This window comes from Parambassis ranga, chromosome 1 (genome assembly GCF_900634625.1).
Source record: "Parambassis ranga chromosome 1, fParRan2.1, whole genome shotgun sequence".
In the NCBI taxonomy this organism is placed as follows: Eukaryota; Metazoa; Chordata; class Actinopteri; family Ambassidae; genus Parambassis; species Parambassis ranga.
The window spans coordinates 15,549,260-15,565,946 of NC_041022.1; the positions used below are offsets into that span (position 1 = coordinate 15,549,260).

The 16,687-nt window shown below is 40.0% G+C and overlaps 2 protein-coding genes across 2 annotated transcripts; one reads left to right on the forward strand and one right to left on the reverse strand.

Moving 5' to 3' along the window:
• The first annotated feature begins 785 nt into the window (after positions 1 to 785).
• prmt9 (protein arginine methyltransferase 9) lies at positions 786 to 11,096 on the forward strand. The gene is made up of 13 exons (XM_028414825.1): positions 786 to 1,102; positions 1,378 to 1,577; positions 1,678 to 1,826; positions 1,918 to 2,154; positions 2,252 to 2,419; positions 2,575 to 2,677; positions 3,133 to 3,242; positions 3,346 to 3,538; positions 5,211 to 5,394; positions 7,078 to 7,735; positions 7,823 to 7,976; positions 9,694 to 9,816; positions 10,024 to 11,096. The coding sequence occupies exons 2-13, from the start codon at positions 1,380 to 1,382 to the stop codon at positions 10,261 to 10,263; spliced, it is 2,517 nt and encodes an 838-aa protein (XP_028270626.1). The 5' UTR covers positions 786 to 1,102; positions 1,378 to 1,379; the 3' UTR covers positions 10,264 to 11,096.
• An 849-nt stretch (positions 11,097 to 11,945) lies between these two features.
• On the reverse strand, positions 11,946 to 15,875 carry tmem184c (transmembrane protein 184C). Its single transcript, XM_028404800.1, has 10 exons — positions 15,265 to 15,875; positions 14,837 to 14,967; positions 14,721 to 14,757; positions 14,356 to 14,561; positions 13,715 to 13,789; positions 13,527 to 13,620; positions 13,287 to 13,399; positions 13,081 to 13,180; positions 12,816 to 12,987; positions 11,946 to 12,736 (listed from the first exon to the last, which is right to left on the reverse strand). Exons 1-10 carry the CDS (start codon positions 15,379 to 15,381, stop codon positions 12,426 to 12,428), a joined length of 1,356 nt encoding a protein of 451 aa, XP_028260601.1. The 5' UTR covers positions 15,382 to 15,875; the 3' UTR covers positions 11,946 to 12,425.
• Between the last annotated feature and the right edge of the window lie 812 nt (positions 15,876 to 16,687).

Here is a 16,687-nt window from a genome sequence, read left to right on the forward strand (position 1 = left end):
CACTGCAAGATGGTTCAATCCAGGCGACTTCCGGAGAGGGCCGATAAACGTCAAAAGATATATCAGCGGATGTTTTATTTATCTGAAAACAACAGTAACACTCAAAAATATGTTCTATTACGAGAAGGTGCACTCAAAATATTACTATGTTTTTTTTTTGTAAAAAAATAACTAGACTACTGTTAGAAAAAAGAATCAAAACAAAAATGTGTGGTTTATTGTTACATTGTGTATCTATTAATGTCCTTGTGCTACATCACTGAAGTGTTTGATGGAAGAGATGACAATTCGATTTTATTGACGAGTGATCTGTACTGAATTTATCATATACAATACATGTGTGCAGATGATTGTAAAGACTTCTTCCAGAAGAGGTACTGGAATCGGAAATGGAAATGCAATAAATAAATAAATAACCACAGAAAACACCAGTGTGTAGCACATTCTGAGCACACTTTAGAGAGACTGAGATGCTTGAAAGGGTATTTGGGTGGTTATTTGGGAAGGGGTAGGACAGTTCGGGGTTTTCCTGGGCGGGAACTATCTTGTTGTTTCCAACTCTTTGATTGTGACTCAAGATTCGCCTGTAATTGTTTCCCCGCAGACGTAAATCGGAGGCAGAGATACATACTGTTGCATAATTAGTAAATGAATACGATGTTTACTATTCACCATCTCTGCTGTAGTGAAATTTGTCCCACTTGTAATTTAAAATCAATTGAAATCTCTCTGTAACCTTGTCCTCGGAACCATGTACTGTTAGCTATATGTTTCGTTCCGAGCTGTTTAGTGCACGGACATGTTTCTTGCTGTCTAGTAGACGTTAGATTCGTGGCGAAATAAATGCGATATGCCGTTTAAATAGCTAGATGCGTGAATATAAACAGACTGTGAAATTTATCCATATCGTAGCGACTGGCAGAGGAGCTTTTATTACGTGAGCTGATCTTAGGTTGCTGCTAACGTTGCTGATGTTCACCACTATGCTAACGAGTGTCCTAACGCAATGTTAGCATTTCCAAAATTATTAACGACATTTAATTGAGCTACATAGTTGTCATCGTGTATCACCATCCCATACTGCAGCCTGTGATCTGAAACAGTAAGTTTAAATAAAACCTTAATGCATATTGAGAAGCATTTATTTGGAAGTATTCTTTTCAGCTAACTCGTGTAGTAAAATATCCCTCAGACGTTAATGATACAGTAATAAAGAATAGTATAATGAAATGGATAAAGCATGCTCACATTCAGAGAAGCAAACGTATCAGGAATGAAAATAATCGTGTCAGCCATGACTTAGTTGGACCTCACTTAAGTGGCCTATAGCTGACCATGTTGTATGTTCTATATCTAAAAGACTACTTTTTCTCCAAGGGATGCCCAATGCAAGTGCCAGGCCACGAAACAGTAGGAGGCCCCGAAGGCGACGCAGAGTGGACCCTGCAAGGAATGAGCTGGTCTCCAGTTCATTGGAAAGTGCCCAGCAGTGCCTGTTCAACCAAGATTATGGGACTGCGTTTGTGCACTACCTTCTCGCCCTCAACCTTGCACCTATGTTTAAAGACTTTGCAAGGGTAATAACTGTTTACAATATATGTGTACTACATATTGTGTGCATGTAATCAGCCACAGTTGTGCTACCATCTGCTGTTCAATGATTCCTCTCTGTTTCAGGAGTCATTCAGGTTTACTCTCTTCAAATGGTCAGAAGAGCTGGACTCTGTGGGCCGCATTCAGGACCTCTTCGATTGTTACGAACAAGCGCTGGAACTTTTTCCTACTGATGAGGTCATCCTGAACAGCATGGGTGAACACTTGTTCAGGTGCTCTCCTCTGAATAATGACTAAATGATTGTGGATTTTTTAAGGTATTCTGCAATAGGCGTTGACAGCATCTCTCTTTCTATTATCCAGAATGGGATTCAGAGATGAAGCTGCAGGTCATTTTCACAAAGCATTGAAGCTGAGACCAGACTACCCAGAAGCAAGAGAGAACTTCTACCGTGTGGCCAACTGGCTGGTGGAGCGCTGGCATTTCCTTATGCTCAATGACCACGGGAGGAATCAGAAGTACCAGCAAGCCATTCAAAAGGCTGTGCGAAACGGCTGTAACACTGTACTTGACATAGGTACTGGTACTGGAATCCTTGGGTGAGATATTTTCCATCAGAATCTGGTTTGGTTCTGCTGGCACAACACCACAGTTAGTACTGCCTGTTGTTCTTATTTTCGGTTTCTCTCTGTTAAGTATGTGTGCTAAGAAGGCAGGGGCTACTGAGGTGTACGCCTGTGAACTGTCCAAGACGATGTATGAGCTGGCCTGTGAGGTAGTGGCTGCTAATGGGATGGATGGCAGCATCAAGATCCTGCATATGAAATCTCTGGAGATGGAAGTGCCCAAAGACATCCCACACAGGTACAGATATCTAAAATAACTGGGATTGACCATATGGGTGTTGTTCTCTACTCTACTGTCAGTGTTACTGTTCCTCATGTCATGTTTATTGTTTTTAGTTTTAAGCATTGATGTATATACCGTAATCTTTCAAAAAATATTTACTCACTGTTTAGGGTATCATTGGTGGTGACAGAGACAGTGGATGCAGGGCTGTTTGGAGAAGGCATCATAGAGAGTCTCATACATGCTTGGCATCACCTCCTGCTGCCTCCACAGGTAACTCAATTCAGAAAACTCATTTTAAATGTAATTTTATTTAATAATAAAGAATAGAATAATCAGTTAGGATTGAGATCTTAAATCATTCATACTATATATTAACTTACCTTAGTGCAATCTGTCTCTCTGCTACACCTCATTCATTGTGTTAAGTGACAGCTTTGTAGTTGATGAATTGTTGTTTAACAGTCTTATGTTTTGCCTCTTCTGCCTCTGTAACACCTTTTATTGGAAACAGTTCATATACATATAAAATACGTAATTACTGTCTATTCAGTCTCTCACTAGGGAGATGCCTATTAATAATAAGCATCTGGCATGTTGTTCATCTGATAAAGTGGTGCTAAGTCCCATGATATCTGACATTCCAGCATTAGTTGTGGCTCAGAATATACAGAAACAATTAATGAAACAAATAATGTAATGTTTCCTAAAATGTTTCTCCCCCATAGAGGGGTGAGAATGAAATTGGAGAACAGTCTGCCACAGGACGGGTCATCCCGGCTGGAGCCACTGTGTTTGGTATGGCTGTTGAGTGTCTTGAGATCCGCAGGCATCACAGGTATACCCCCATTTGTGATTTTCTGGACAGACTTTATGTGACGCATGATTGTGCTGATACAAACAGAAGACCTTTTGTTGTGTCTCGATCTTTTTTTGTGCAGACTTCGTGTGTCAGAAGTGGGTGGATTATCCATGGCTGCGGCTGGGGAGCTCCATAGTCCGGTGAGCTGCAGCTCTGAGCCAGATGACTCCATGGAGCCGTACACTACAGAAAGACTCAGCAGACTGCCAGGAGGATATAAACCTCTCACAGAGCCATTCAAAGCCCTCAGCATAGATTTCAACAATGTGCAGGTGAGAGAAAGAGATTTCTAGTATCTGAATACCAGTATCATATTAGTGCTGGTTGACTTTTCATTGTTCTTTGTGTTTAAGCCATAAAGCCATGTGAGAAATCTTAACATTCAGTGTTTTTGTTGCATTCAGTCAGGCTAAATAATTTAACACGGCATAAATTATCTGGCCATATGGGCCGCCTCAAAGACTTAAATGTTGTACATTACCAACCAGTCATTTAGCAATAGGTCTGCAGGGATTATTCTCTGTTTATCAGCTTTTAGTGCTTACCAGCTTGTATGTACCAGCTACAGTGGGTATAAAATTCAGACCCCTTAAATTTTTCACTCTGTTATATTGCAGCCATTTGCAAAAATGTCCACTAAAGTTCTTTTTTTTTCCTCACTAATGTGCACACAGCACCCTATATTGACAGAAAAACACAGAATTGTTGACATTTTTGCAGATTTATGAAAAAAGAAAAACCAAAATATTGTATGGTCCTAAGTATTCAAACCCTTTGCTCAGTATTTAGTAGAAGCACCCTTTTGATCTAATATAGCCACGAGTCTTTTGAGGAAAGATGCAACAAGTTTTTCACACCTGGATTTGGGGATCCTCTGCCATTAGTCTTTGCAGATTCTCTCCAGTTCTGTCAGGTTGAATGGTAAACAGTCTCTCCAGAGATGCTCAATTGGGTTTAGGTCAGGGCTCTGGCTGTGTCCATTGAAGAACAATCAAGGAGTTGTTGTGAAGCCACATTGTCATTGTCTTGTTGGAAGGTAAACCTTCAGCCCAGTCTGAGGTCCTGAGCACTCTGGAGAAGGTTTTCCTTCCTTCCCTGTACTTGGCCGCATTCAACTTTCCCCCCATTGCAACCAGTCATCCGTGTTCCTGCAGCTGAAAAACATCCCAACAGCATGATGCTGCCACCACCATGCTTCACGGTTGGGACTGTGATGAGCAGATCCTGGTTTTCTCCTCACACGTGCTCTAAGAAAGGTTCTGGTCATCCAAAACATCTTCCATTTAAGGATGATGGAGGCCACTGTGCTCCTAGGAATCTTAAGTGTAGCAGAATTGTTTTGTAACCTTGGCCAGATCTGTGCCTTGCCACAGTTCTGTCTCTGAGCTCTTCAGGCAGTTCCTTTGACCTCATGATCCTCATTTGCTCTAACATGCACTGTGAGCTGTAAGGTCTTATATAGACAGGTGTGTGTTGCGTTCCTAATCAAGTCCAATCAGTATCATCAAACACAGCTGGACTCAAATAAAGGTGTAGAACCATCTGAAGGACGATCAGAAGAAATGGACGGACCTGAGTTCAATATATGAGTGTCAGCAAAGGCTCTGATACTTAGGACCATGTCATATTTCACTTTTTTCTGCAAAAATGTCAACAATTCTGTGTTTTTCTGTCAATATCAGGTGCTGTGTTTACATTAATGTGGAAAAAAATTAAATGATGGTAAATGATTTTAGAAAATGGCTGCAGTATAACGAAGAGTGGAAAATTCAAGGGGGTCTGAATACTTTCCGGTACACTGTACACACATTACCTGTGGGCAGCATTGGGGAGTAGCAGATTACATTACGGCATTATGTAATTAGAATAAAAAATATGAGTAAGTATTCTGTTACAGTCTAAAGAGATGGTAATTAGAAATATGGGTACATATGTAACCTGTAGGAACTGGAGGGCCTGAGCTGCACTGAGGTTCAGGAGATCCGGCTGCCTGTGATTCAAGAGGGAGAGGTGGATGCTCTGGCAGTCTGGTTCCAGCTCCACTTGGATGAGGAGAGTAGTCTGTCTACTGGACCCCAGGAGGACACCTGCTGGGAACAAGCTATCTATCCTTCTCACAGCACCAGGGGTAAGTAGACCATATTCCTGTATTATACTATAGACTTTTCTATGGTGATCTTTTAGCTGAACAGCAGATAATACAATGTGGGTTTTCTTTAATCATGGGAATTTGTTTTATATTCTCATAAAGAGAGAATAGCCAAATAATACCCATTTATTGCCTGCAGTTCCATGGTACATCAGATGAGGGCAGTGTGTCTATAATGGATTACACATTAACAGTTGTTAAAGTATTTTGTACCCATAGAACTTGAGTAGTTTAAATTATTCCAGGAGTGCTTTAGGATATATTTTTAGCTAATAATTACTGTTTTCTGATAGTTATTCAATGTAATATACAATAACAGAGAAAGCTGCAATTATATAAAACTTTAAAACCTGCTCTGTAACGACACATTAAAAAAATGTATTGTCCCATTTTAATACAGCACGCAGGCAAGTTTTACTTGGCTTTAACTTAGGTTTGTCAAATGTCCCTAAGGGCGGCACATACGTACTCATTTCTTTGCTATCATCCGAGGCCTTAATAGCCACTGACATCAGATGACATGTTCCAGTTGGCATCGCAGTGCATCATCTTTCAGGCAGGGCTCAACACCATTTCACAGTGCCGCTAATTGGCAAAGGCAGCCTCAAGGGAGCCACCACCTTTTCCCGGTGATCACCAACATCCGTTTCCCGGCCGCTGTGACGTGTGCGCCTTGATCGTCCGTGACACTCTTTAGTGTTCATGAAATTCTTATAGGGAATAAATATGCATTTCTCTGAAATACCTGTGACGAGCCCCGCGTTGACATGAAGACACGAACAGATGTTATTCCTGTAGGAATCCTCACTGCCTGGTCCCCCTGAATCTCATTTCTCAATTGGATGTGCTCTCCCTTCCTCTCCTCTCTGCTTTATACATTTGCCTTTTCTCTTTGCCTGCATCTAGATGTAAAGTGTTCCTCAGTGGTGCTTCTTCCCTGCTACTTGACAGGACAGAATGAAAAACTATATCTGTTTTTATTGTTCATTCCCCCCCCCCTTATTTTAATCCTCAAACATACATCTATGGTAGAGATCATTGGTAATTCACTATTGTGCATGTGGTGTTATACCAGAGTTCTGTTACTCATACTCAACACAATACCCATATATAACAAGGACATTTTACAATAAGAATGACCTCAAAGAGTCTAAATTGGCTGATATACTGTATACTCTGGCGCAGTATAAGTAAAATATTTGACTTTAGTAATTTCCTGGTCTGAATATGTTAAAAAATCCATTAAATGCATATTCGAAATAGCCAAAATGTAAATCTTTTGCATTTCATTAGTTGTGCAAAAGTTGTGCAGTGATTTGTTAGAAAAAGAACCAACTTTTATTTCTAACAAAACAAAACAGGCTGTGTTTAAGTATTTTAATATTTTCATCTAAATGTTTTTTTTTTAGAATTTTGAATGACCTTTTCAAATTTGAAAAGTCTAGAGTTATGGAAATTTGAAGTAAATTAAAAGTATTGCAGCTTATATTTATATTTGCAGTTTATATATTATTCTGTCATGTGTATGTAAGCAGGATTGGAATTTAATAGCAAATATACTGACTTATCTCTCATAACAATTAGTACTTCAGTCAGCCACTGTGAACCCTTTGTTGCAGTGTAATTAGGCCACCTTAACGCTTCCCCTTGTTGTTTGTTCAGGTTTTGTCCTGAAGCCACAAGACGAGCTGATTGTCGAGGTCTCCTGCCGAGATGCCTACCTGAGGCTCTGCAGCGTCGCTGTGCTGAGAGACGGGCAGAAAATCCATCTAGACAAGTGTGTGGATCCTCAGCACCCTGGAAACCCTGTTTCAAACCCAGAGGCAGAACTCTGCAGCAAATTAGCATGTCTTCAGACCGATCAATCTAAAGACCTGTGCATGCTGGAGTGTTCAGAAATAGCACTACTAAACAACCACGACTACCATCAGAGTTTTTGCAGCGCGTTAGGCAAACTCATCTCCCGGCTGAAGTCTTCTCAGTGTGACCCTGCTGTTCCTACACACTGTGCCAGCCCCCTCTATGTGCTGGATGTATCAGAAGGTTTCTCTCTGCTCTCCCTCATCGCTGCCAGCCAAGGTCATGTGAAAGCCTACAGCTCTGTGGAAAAGAGCAAGCAACAGGAAGTGCTGAAGAGGCTGGCCCACTCCAACAATGTTCCAGAGCAGCAACTAGAGTTCTGGCTCAACCATACGGAGGATGAACAGGGGGTGCTGCAGAGGCCATCCAGGGAGAAACTGTGGAGTGGCATCATCCTGGACTGTGTAGAAACATGTGGCCTCATAAGACAGAAGCTGATGGAGAAGGCTTCTCTGGCCAGGTGTGTAGAAAGTAATTGTTTTTTTTAATTTATGCTCACTTCACTCATGAGATTTTGCACAATATTTTGCTTATTTATATGATGTAGGTGTCTGCTGGAGGAAGGAGGGCACATTTTCCCACAGAGGATTGTGGTGTATGGTATGCTGGTGGAGTCTGATATATTACTACGGGAAAGTGCTGTTCAGGGTCAAGAGCCAACACTTGGATTCAATATCGCTCCTTTCATCAACCAGTTTACTGTAAGTATACCTACAAAACACATGTATCAAAAATTCAACATTGTAGTTTCATTGGTTCATACCTACAGATCGTTGTGTTGTTGTATACCAGTATGTTTGAGCTCTTCGTACCTAGATACTGAGGCATATATATATATCTCCCATTATTTATTTAATCCTGCTACAACAAGATATTTACACAGGTAGAAGCTGTACAAAAATGAGTTAAATAAGACATTTATGAACATCTATCCATCTATTTTTTGAACCCGCTTGTCCTGTACAGGGTCACAGGGGGGCTGAAACCTATTCCAGCTCATTTATGAAAGTAGCCAAATACTCTGAGAGCGTGCCACTCGGGCAAAGAGAAGTCATCAAACAGGGACTCCTGACTTATGGTTATGGTCAGAATGATGAGAAGATGTGTGTCTTGTGACAAATTAATCCAGTATTTACTTACAGAAAATTCTTACACTGGTGTCTGTGGACTCAGAACCCCGCCTGTGAAAAAGCCCATGTGACACTGACATGACTTCTTAGTCTTGTTTCTGAATTGAATGTCAAGTCTTATTTTTTGTCATACTGTTAAAAGTGAGGAAAATTTCTGGTTTCTCACAACAAAGTAGGAATTTTAAAACAAATCTTGACTCTCACTTAAACTGTATTGTCAAGGTGCAACCGCTTAAGTCTTCATAACAAAAGTTGCGAATCCTTCCTTTTGTCCATCTCAGCCTGCTCATATCTTGTATTCTCTTTCATGTTCCTGATGCAACAGTCAATATTGACAGTTTTCACATACAGTATGTTGTGTTTTTCAGCTTGCGTCATTCACATTCAAAGTTTGTACATTAGGTGGGAATGTGTTGCCTGGGGTTTTATTAAATGTGACTGACACATGGTGCAATAATGTGAATGCATTACAAAAAAAAAAAACCCGGGTTTAATTTTTTTGCCAAAGATAATCAAGCTTAGCGTGTGTCCAGTTTTGTTTTGTTTACCATGTATGGGGTTTTCTTTTGAGTGTTGGAGTCTTGGAATAGTAAAGTCCAGCACAGTGTTTTCTGTACTCCTCTTTGATATGTGCTTCCCAGCTGTGTTGAAAAAGCTGTGAAATCCCTTTGAATTCTTTTTCTTTATTTGGTCTGGAAATTATCTTTTTTTTTTCTCCAGCATCATGTTTGCGCTCTAATTTCACAGTCCTCTCGTGGGACGGTCGTTTGTTTTAACAGATGCTGTCTTTGAAGCCCTCAGTGGAGGGCACTTCCTCGCACAACTGTCACACAAGACACAACACACAGCTTGGCCCAAAGACATTCCTACCTGAATCCATCAGTACACATTACATCAAGCACATCAAACAGTGGGCTCTGAGGTCTACACAACTGTGACAGGGAGGAGGAAAGATTCTTTTGTTCTGTAGTAAAGGAAACTATGACACTTTCTGTGCCTCCACTTTGGTTTGTCTGTCAACTTCTAAGTCTGCTGCCAGGGTCTGTTTGTCAAGTTTGGAGGAGGCTGAGGTGGAAGATTTGTTTCTGAGCATTAAGCTGTGTTATTGAGTAATTATCCACTGACACTGATGATTAAAACCTCATTTAGAAAATTACTTGTTTCTGAGGGAGTGCCATTATCAACTGTGACCCAGCCTGCAGTGATCTTTGTAGAAATAGCTACATAGTATTAATAATGTCAACTTCTTTCATCTCCTTGTCAACTCACTGAGTTTATGTCCTTTTAGGTACCAGTCCATGTGTTTCTGGACTTTTCCACACTGGAGTGCAGACATCTCAGTGAGTCTGTGGAGCTCTTTGTTCTTGACCTCATGGACACCAATGCAAACTACATAACAAGAGAAGTTAAGGTAAGGTTTACATTGGGCATTTGCAAGTAACCACAATTGAAATGTCTTCTTGTTAATGCTGCTTTAAACATTGATGATTAAAAATCACAGAACACTCTCCTGAACATAGTCAACCTCCATGACTCAGACCTGTGAACAAAAAAATACTAATAGTTGGGACTGATTGTTCTGTGTATTGCCATCTAAGACCTGATCTCTCTTTTACAGGTCCTGGCTACCTCTGCAGGCAGAATAACAGCAATTCCCTTCTGGTATCAGATCTACCTGGATGAGGAGATCAGTGTCAGCACCCTCAGTCAGAACTCTCACTGGAAGCAGGCAGCTGTCGTCCTGCAGCAGCCTCTGGAGGTACATGCTGGAGACTGGGTTTGTCTCTCTGTGAGGCTTCACAAAAGCATCATCTCCATTTTGGCCCATATAGAGAACAAACCTGCAACAATGGACTAATCTTATATTCTGTGTTTTTATACCTTATGTGTCACATTTGGCACATACACTAGTCTTGCTTGTACCCCTCTCCAGGTGTCATGTTTCACATAAGACATTTTTGAATTTACAAGTGACTGATAAGAGGGAGAACTAGATAACAAAGTACCCTTGTACCGTACAAAGAATTTTTTTAACATTAGACTTGTAAGTTGTATAATATTCTAGATGGTGAAACACATTTAGAATTTGTACTTATTATTATCCTGTTTGTAAGTACAGACAATAAATATAAAGGTGTATGTATCAATAAAATCCAACCTCAATAAATGGAGCATTTTCTTAATAAAAACCAAGAAACATACATTAAAGTTAAACCGATTTATTGACAATGGTTTCAGACAGCATTAACCAGTGTGTGGGATTTAATGACAATAAGTGATGAGACTGCCAATTTAAACCAACTGAGTAGACTTTCTACCCTTTCTGGGCTACTATAGAAACATGGGGGAGCTTCTAATGTTGATATAAAAGCACTGTATAATATTTGTTTAAATACTGTATTGTATTTCTGCTAATAGCTCCCCCTACTGTAAAATCATACACACTGGTCATTCAGATTGCAGTCTGGAACATTTACACCAAATCTGATGTAATCCTGTGATTCATATTAAAAAAATAAAATCATGTAAGGCAGTGCAACATGCTCAAGATGGACATGATGCAGATTATGCTCATAACTTGATACATATATGCATTTTTGAACACAAACTGATATGCTAAACTGTACATTAACCATGTCAGTATCCCTGCACAAATCATCATGTAGGTCATAACAGAAAAAGCTTGTAAAATCTATGGGGGAAAAAAAATATAAATGGCTTAGGTGCAATAGCTAACACGCTAAAGAGGAACTTGGAGTACCAATGCTAAATCGATAATGTGGATAGTATAGATCCAGAGCACATAGAACAAGGCATCTGAGAAACAAACTTCTAACACACTGTACTATATGCAGTAAAGCATCAGTAGGACCTTACTGAAATGTGTTAATTGTACTGTTTAAGACAGAATTGTGTATGTTTTAATACTTTGAATGTACCTATAATAATATCTACTCAGCTCCTCATGAATTACACTGGATACTGTAGTGATGTTAACCTGTCGCCCACCTCTTTCAGTTTAAGCCTACTTTAACCTGCCCAAGTTAATTTTATTTTTTAATTTCCCGAATGCAGACCACACAAAAAGAAGATTGTGGACATCTTGTGTGCTTTTACTACTGAAGTTTTAAGTTTTGATTACTAATGTCCAAAATCCCCATAAACATGGATACAATATTAAGAACATCTTTACATTTGTAAAAGGTTGCATATTGGGCTTCTGCCACAAAAGAATATGACTGACACATAACGTTGTGTAGTAATGTTCTAATTAAAGGTAGGGTAGGAGATTTCATTCTGATGCACTATTTTGTTCAATTAGTGTAACTTCTCTTTACAATCCGATAGCAACCAATTAGTTCGGCAGTTTTGCTTTAAAACGAAGAATATTAATCATCCGTGGAAGCTATAAAACACTAAAAACATCAGCCAATCCTACGAGGCGCACCTGCGCGGAGTATTGGCTGGTTGTCACTCTCTTCCTGCTCTGTGTGCACCAGAGAGGTACGTGCATGATGGCCGAAGTCACAGACTGGTTGGGAGGCGTGGCTTCGGGGTGAGCTCCGAGAGAGCGGGGCGTGTGTTTACTTTCAAAATCTGGCTGACTCACACTGAGTTTTCAAAATCTCCTACCCTACCTTTAAAAAAACACATCTTATGAAACAACAGTTTACATTGTATGCTGCATTGTTTAACGGATTTAACGCTTATGGGTGCATTTTAAAATGTGTCCTGTCAATGACATCAGATTCTAGCATTACCTAGAGTTGATAGAGTACGTCCCAACATAAAACAGCAGAAATTGAATGTTAACTATGAGTCTTTTAGTGCCATAGCTTCGCTAAACATTCTTGGAGCTGTCACAGGCAAAGAGGTCCACTTGGTTTTGCAATTGCTGGCAAACTAGTTTTGTAGTTTTGTGTGCATCAGCAAGGTCTGAAAGAACAAAGCCAGTCTATAATAAGAGGCCTTCGCAACCATACTGTGTGTGGTATAGTCTCTTTGTGAGACGAGGCCAAGCTAGGTGATCACAATGAGATCTGCCTCTGCTGGTTCTTTGGTTCGGTCAGTCCTTTCTTCTTCTTGGGTTTCTTCAGATCGGGCCTCGTACCGTTCATCCCACAGCGCTGAGCCAAGCCCAGCAGGGGCGGACACAGAGTGCGGTGCAAGGGTTCTACCCAGGCCTTGATACTGACCTTTAGGAGACACTGGGTTGGAAGCTGCTTCAGTGATGGCATCCTGAGATCCTGAAGAGAGCAGGCCGGATCGCTCACCATCATTTTGTGCCTCACTGAAATAAGAGTTTCTTGGACGGCCCATAACTGTTCTCCCTGTCAATGTGGACCAAAAGAGGTTGTTGAATTTTTTTAATGTTAGGTAGAATATCAGAGACATCTGACAGGCACTTACCAACATTGCGGACTTGTTCAGAGATGTCTGCTCTAACATCAGAGATGTCCCACATCGCCATGAAAGAGTCAAAGCAAGAGCCTTCCTCAGCCTCCTGGATGTAAGGTTTGTAAGTAAAGCTGAAGTGATGAGCAATGGCTGCAAGAAACATCTCCACACATATGACGAAATCCTGAAAAACACAGGACAGTTTGGTCTTAGCGCATTAATGTATTTTCATACATGAATAATACAAAATCGAAGATGCACCATAAAACCATAATACCTGTAAACCTGTAGCTACAGCCTCCACACTTTTCCAGTCCCACGTGTGTTCCTCTGATATAATTCCCACTTTCACCAGCAAAGCGATGAGCACAGCTTGCCTGGGAACATTTACAACACCTGAATTTCACTCCCACATAAGTTTCCTATATGTGGGGGTAAAACCCCACTATATTCACATGAGTCATAATTTCAATGTTGTCTTACCAGAAAGAGACAAAAACCACCATTTTGACACAGAGAAATTTGCCCACTGGTTTGATTGGACTGAGTTCCTCTCTTAGAGCTCTGTAGAACAGCACCAGGCAATACATGGCAAACTGTTTCAGGACAAGACACAGAGAGAGAAACGTGGTTCACAACAGTGAACGTTAAGATGCAGATCTTACTTGAAACAAATTATTTTAACCATCAAAGACCAAAGACCAGACAAGGAAGAGTAATTACCAGTTGTGACATGTTGTTGAAGATGACCAGGTATGTCCATGCATTTGCTGAACTAAAATTGCCCTCATCATACACTCCACACAGCTGACAGATTCTAGAAAGGAAAAAGACACAGCTGTAGCTGACATCAACACAAACAGTGAAAATCTAAGTGAGAAACTTAGAAACTAAGAGCAGAGTTTACTTACAAAGCGATCACTGTTGTGACGGGTCTGACGACTGTGTACTGCAACACTCCCAGTTTACATCTCAACAATAAAACCCTGCAATGACATTTAAATGACAGCATTTAACTTATTTCTCAAAATTCTACATCATTAGGCAACATTTAATACTACAAGGGTTAAAACAGGCCAACATCGTCAAATATAAGGTTAACAGCAGGCTGATGCAGCTGGCCTTCAAGCCAAAGTCGCCTGTTTAAAAAATAGCTCTGGACTAAATGAAGAGCACACAGGGAACATTAACCAATTAGACTGAGGCTAATTCAAAGTTGGTGACTGTTATTGGTGTGTTTTCTTTTTTAGAAAATACTCTCTGAACAGCTAGATGCAGCAGGACAAACTTCCACAAGTACAAGTAACAAACTTCACCAGAATTTCTTCAAAATTACAGACATCATAAATAAATTAAAATGAAATCTGTTGTAAAAGTATGTAAAAGCCTATTAAACCTGTAATTCTATAAGACGATGAGGAATTATTACAATAGCTGAACTAATATTGTTGTTATGCCAGGTTTTTGTTGCTGTTCAAAAAGTAACACAAAACAAAGACACATCTTAGCAAACCCATGTGGATTATTAGATGTTATTTTGACTGGAACTCACTCTCCCATTGGCCAAGGTGGGCAGCAGCAGAGAGGGGGCAGGTGTTTCTGCTGCTCCTGGACTTCCAACATCAACACCAGGCTGGGGTACTGATTTTCCAAGTAGTTAAGCAGGAAGGTCATGAAGTTGTAGATGACATATGCCTCATAGCACTCTCTGCAAGTGTCCACATAGATTGCTATAGCGGGGTATTTCAGTGCAAGCCACTAAGAATAAAAAAGGAGAAAAAGATAAGGATGTATGGTGTCAAATAGTACATGTATAAACTTAAGGAAGTGTCTTAAGAACATGACAATATGGCAACAAACAATTTTCCATTTAACCTCTTATCTGTTAAAACTTTGATCAAATAATGCACAACTTACGCTGTCCAAGCTGTAGATAGGGACCATCCATAGTATCCTAAAAACAAGAAAACACACATTATTAAAGCCTGCTTCAGTCTATCATTTGTAGCTGAGGTGATCGTAATCATCCATACCTGATGATGGGTTTCTGAAGCTCTGGCTGGGTGTAGTGCACCAAATGCTGAAGAATGCCCCATAATGATATGGGTATGGTCATGAAGACAAAAATCCCTGCGATAAACCATGCTTTGTTATGAGTCCCAACCTGCCGTGATACAGAATCAGAGTCATTAAAATGAAATGAATGCATAAAACTGGATTTTAAATTTATATCTTCTATTAAGATGTACATGTAAGTGAAATACAACAAATACTGTTGTTAGCAAAATGTACTTAAAGGTGGTGAAAATGTAGTATATATATGCAATGTAAAAAAGCACTTCACACTTTTTTTAAGTACAGCACTTGAATATCTGTGTTCTGCGCTGTATCAACAGGCCTCTGTGAATCAAAAGAAACAGATACATGGCACTCAGAGTCATCGACTGTGTATTGAACTGACCTCTGACTTCTGTAGTTCCCAAATGCACAAAGGTAGAACGACTAACAGCAACAAAATATACAGTACAACGACCAAAGGCCGAATCCACCGTCTCCAGTTCCCACAGGAACAAGGCATCTTGTCATGAAGAAGAAGCAGTAGGGGCCACTGATCCCTTGACAAAACAATGTAACTCGTCTAACCAGCCTTGCTAACCCTGCCAGGGTACTGGACGTTAGCTTCGCATTGTTGTTCTTTAAACGACCCACATGCGCCTAAGACAACCCTCCACGAGTGTACAGGTATTTCAACTCCTTCTCTAATGTTACGTTTCATTCATGAAGACAAAGCGGTGGGATAATTAGCAGCTCATATGACTCGCTTCCAGGAGCAGGGTTGCTAACGTTAGCTTGTCAGCTGATTTATCATGTAAACAAACAGTGCGGATGACCCATGCGGGCTAAAGTTTCTCAATAACAACCGCAATTGAGTAAAACTTCACTTTTAACACAGCAATCGACTCCCTACATTAAGAGAAAATTATTAATAGCCTATCGGCTCATGAAGGTAAAAGTTTACGAAGAAGTATTTGCTGTCGATCGGTTACTTCCGGTTGTTTTGTCTTCGCTACAGTCCCGCCTATAACCTACAATTTGATTGGATACATCGAGGGAAGTAGCCAATCGCTTAAGAGAGTCTTGTGGCTAGTTTGCTTGCACTACAGTTCATTGACCACATGATCCGTGCTTTTACCAGCAGATGGCAATGTGAAGTAACAATCATCTCACCAGAAGACTGTCTATGGTAGCAGCAGTAGTAACTGTCTGTAACTGGTTGACCCCATGTTGTTTATACATACTAGGCCTGACACAACTGAAGTATATTGTTTTGGCTTAATTTTGTTGCCCAAATGAAGCTTTATTGAATGAATCAATCTACAAAATTAAAGTGCATCACAGCTGACCCATGTATTTCTTTCCTTCTTTCTTTCTTTCCCTTTTCTTGCTGTGTACAAATAATTTTATTTCTTTAAAATCTGTTCAGAACCATATCGAGGAATAGAATGATTATTTAAGTTAAAATTTCCATTCCATCTGTTTGTTTTAGTTTTATTAGTCTGCTTTGACCCTTTTAAGGTCATCTCAGATCTCTGTCCTTTTGACTAACACACATGTTTATTTTGGTGCAGTGCGACACCAGCACATGTGACAGTTTTAAACCTCAGATGCAAGAACAAATACATGTTTGTAACACTAATCTAGGCCAACACTAAAGTACATTTATAAACATGTATTGAGAACATTGTTGCATTCTGATATGAAAGTAAAATAACCTTCATACACCGATAGAGGCTGTCTTTCACTGATTTTGCACTGATATGTTTGTGTTTAACCCAAATGATATAATGATTAATCTTTGAAAAAAACACTGACACAACCTTCTT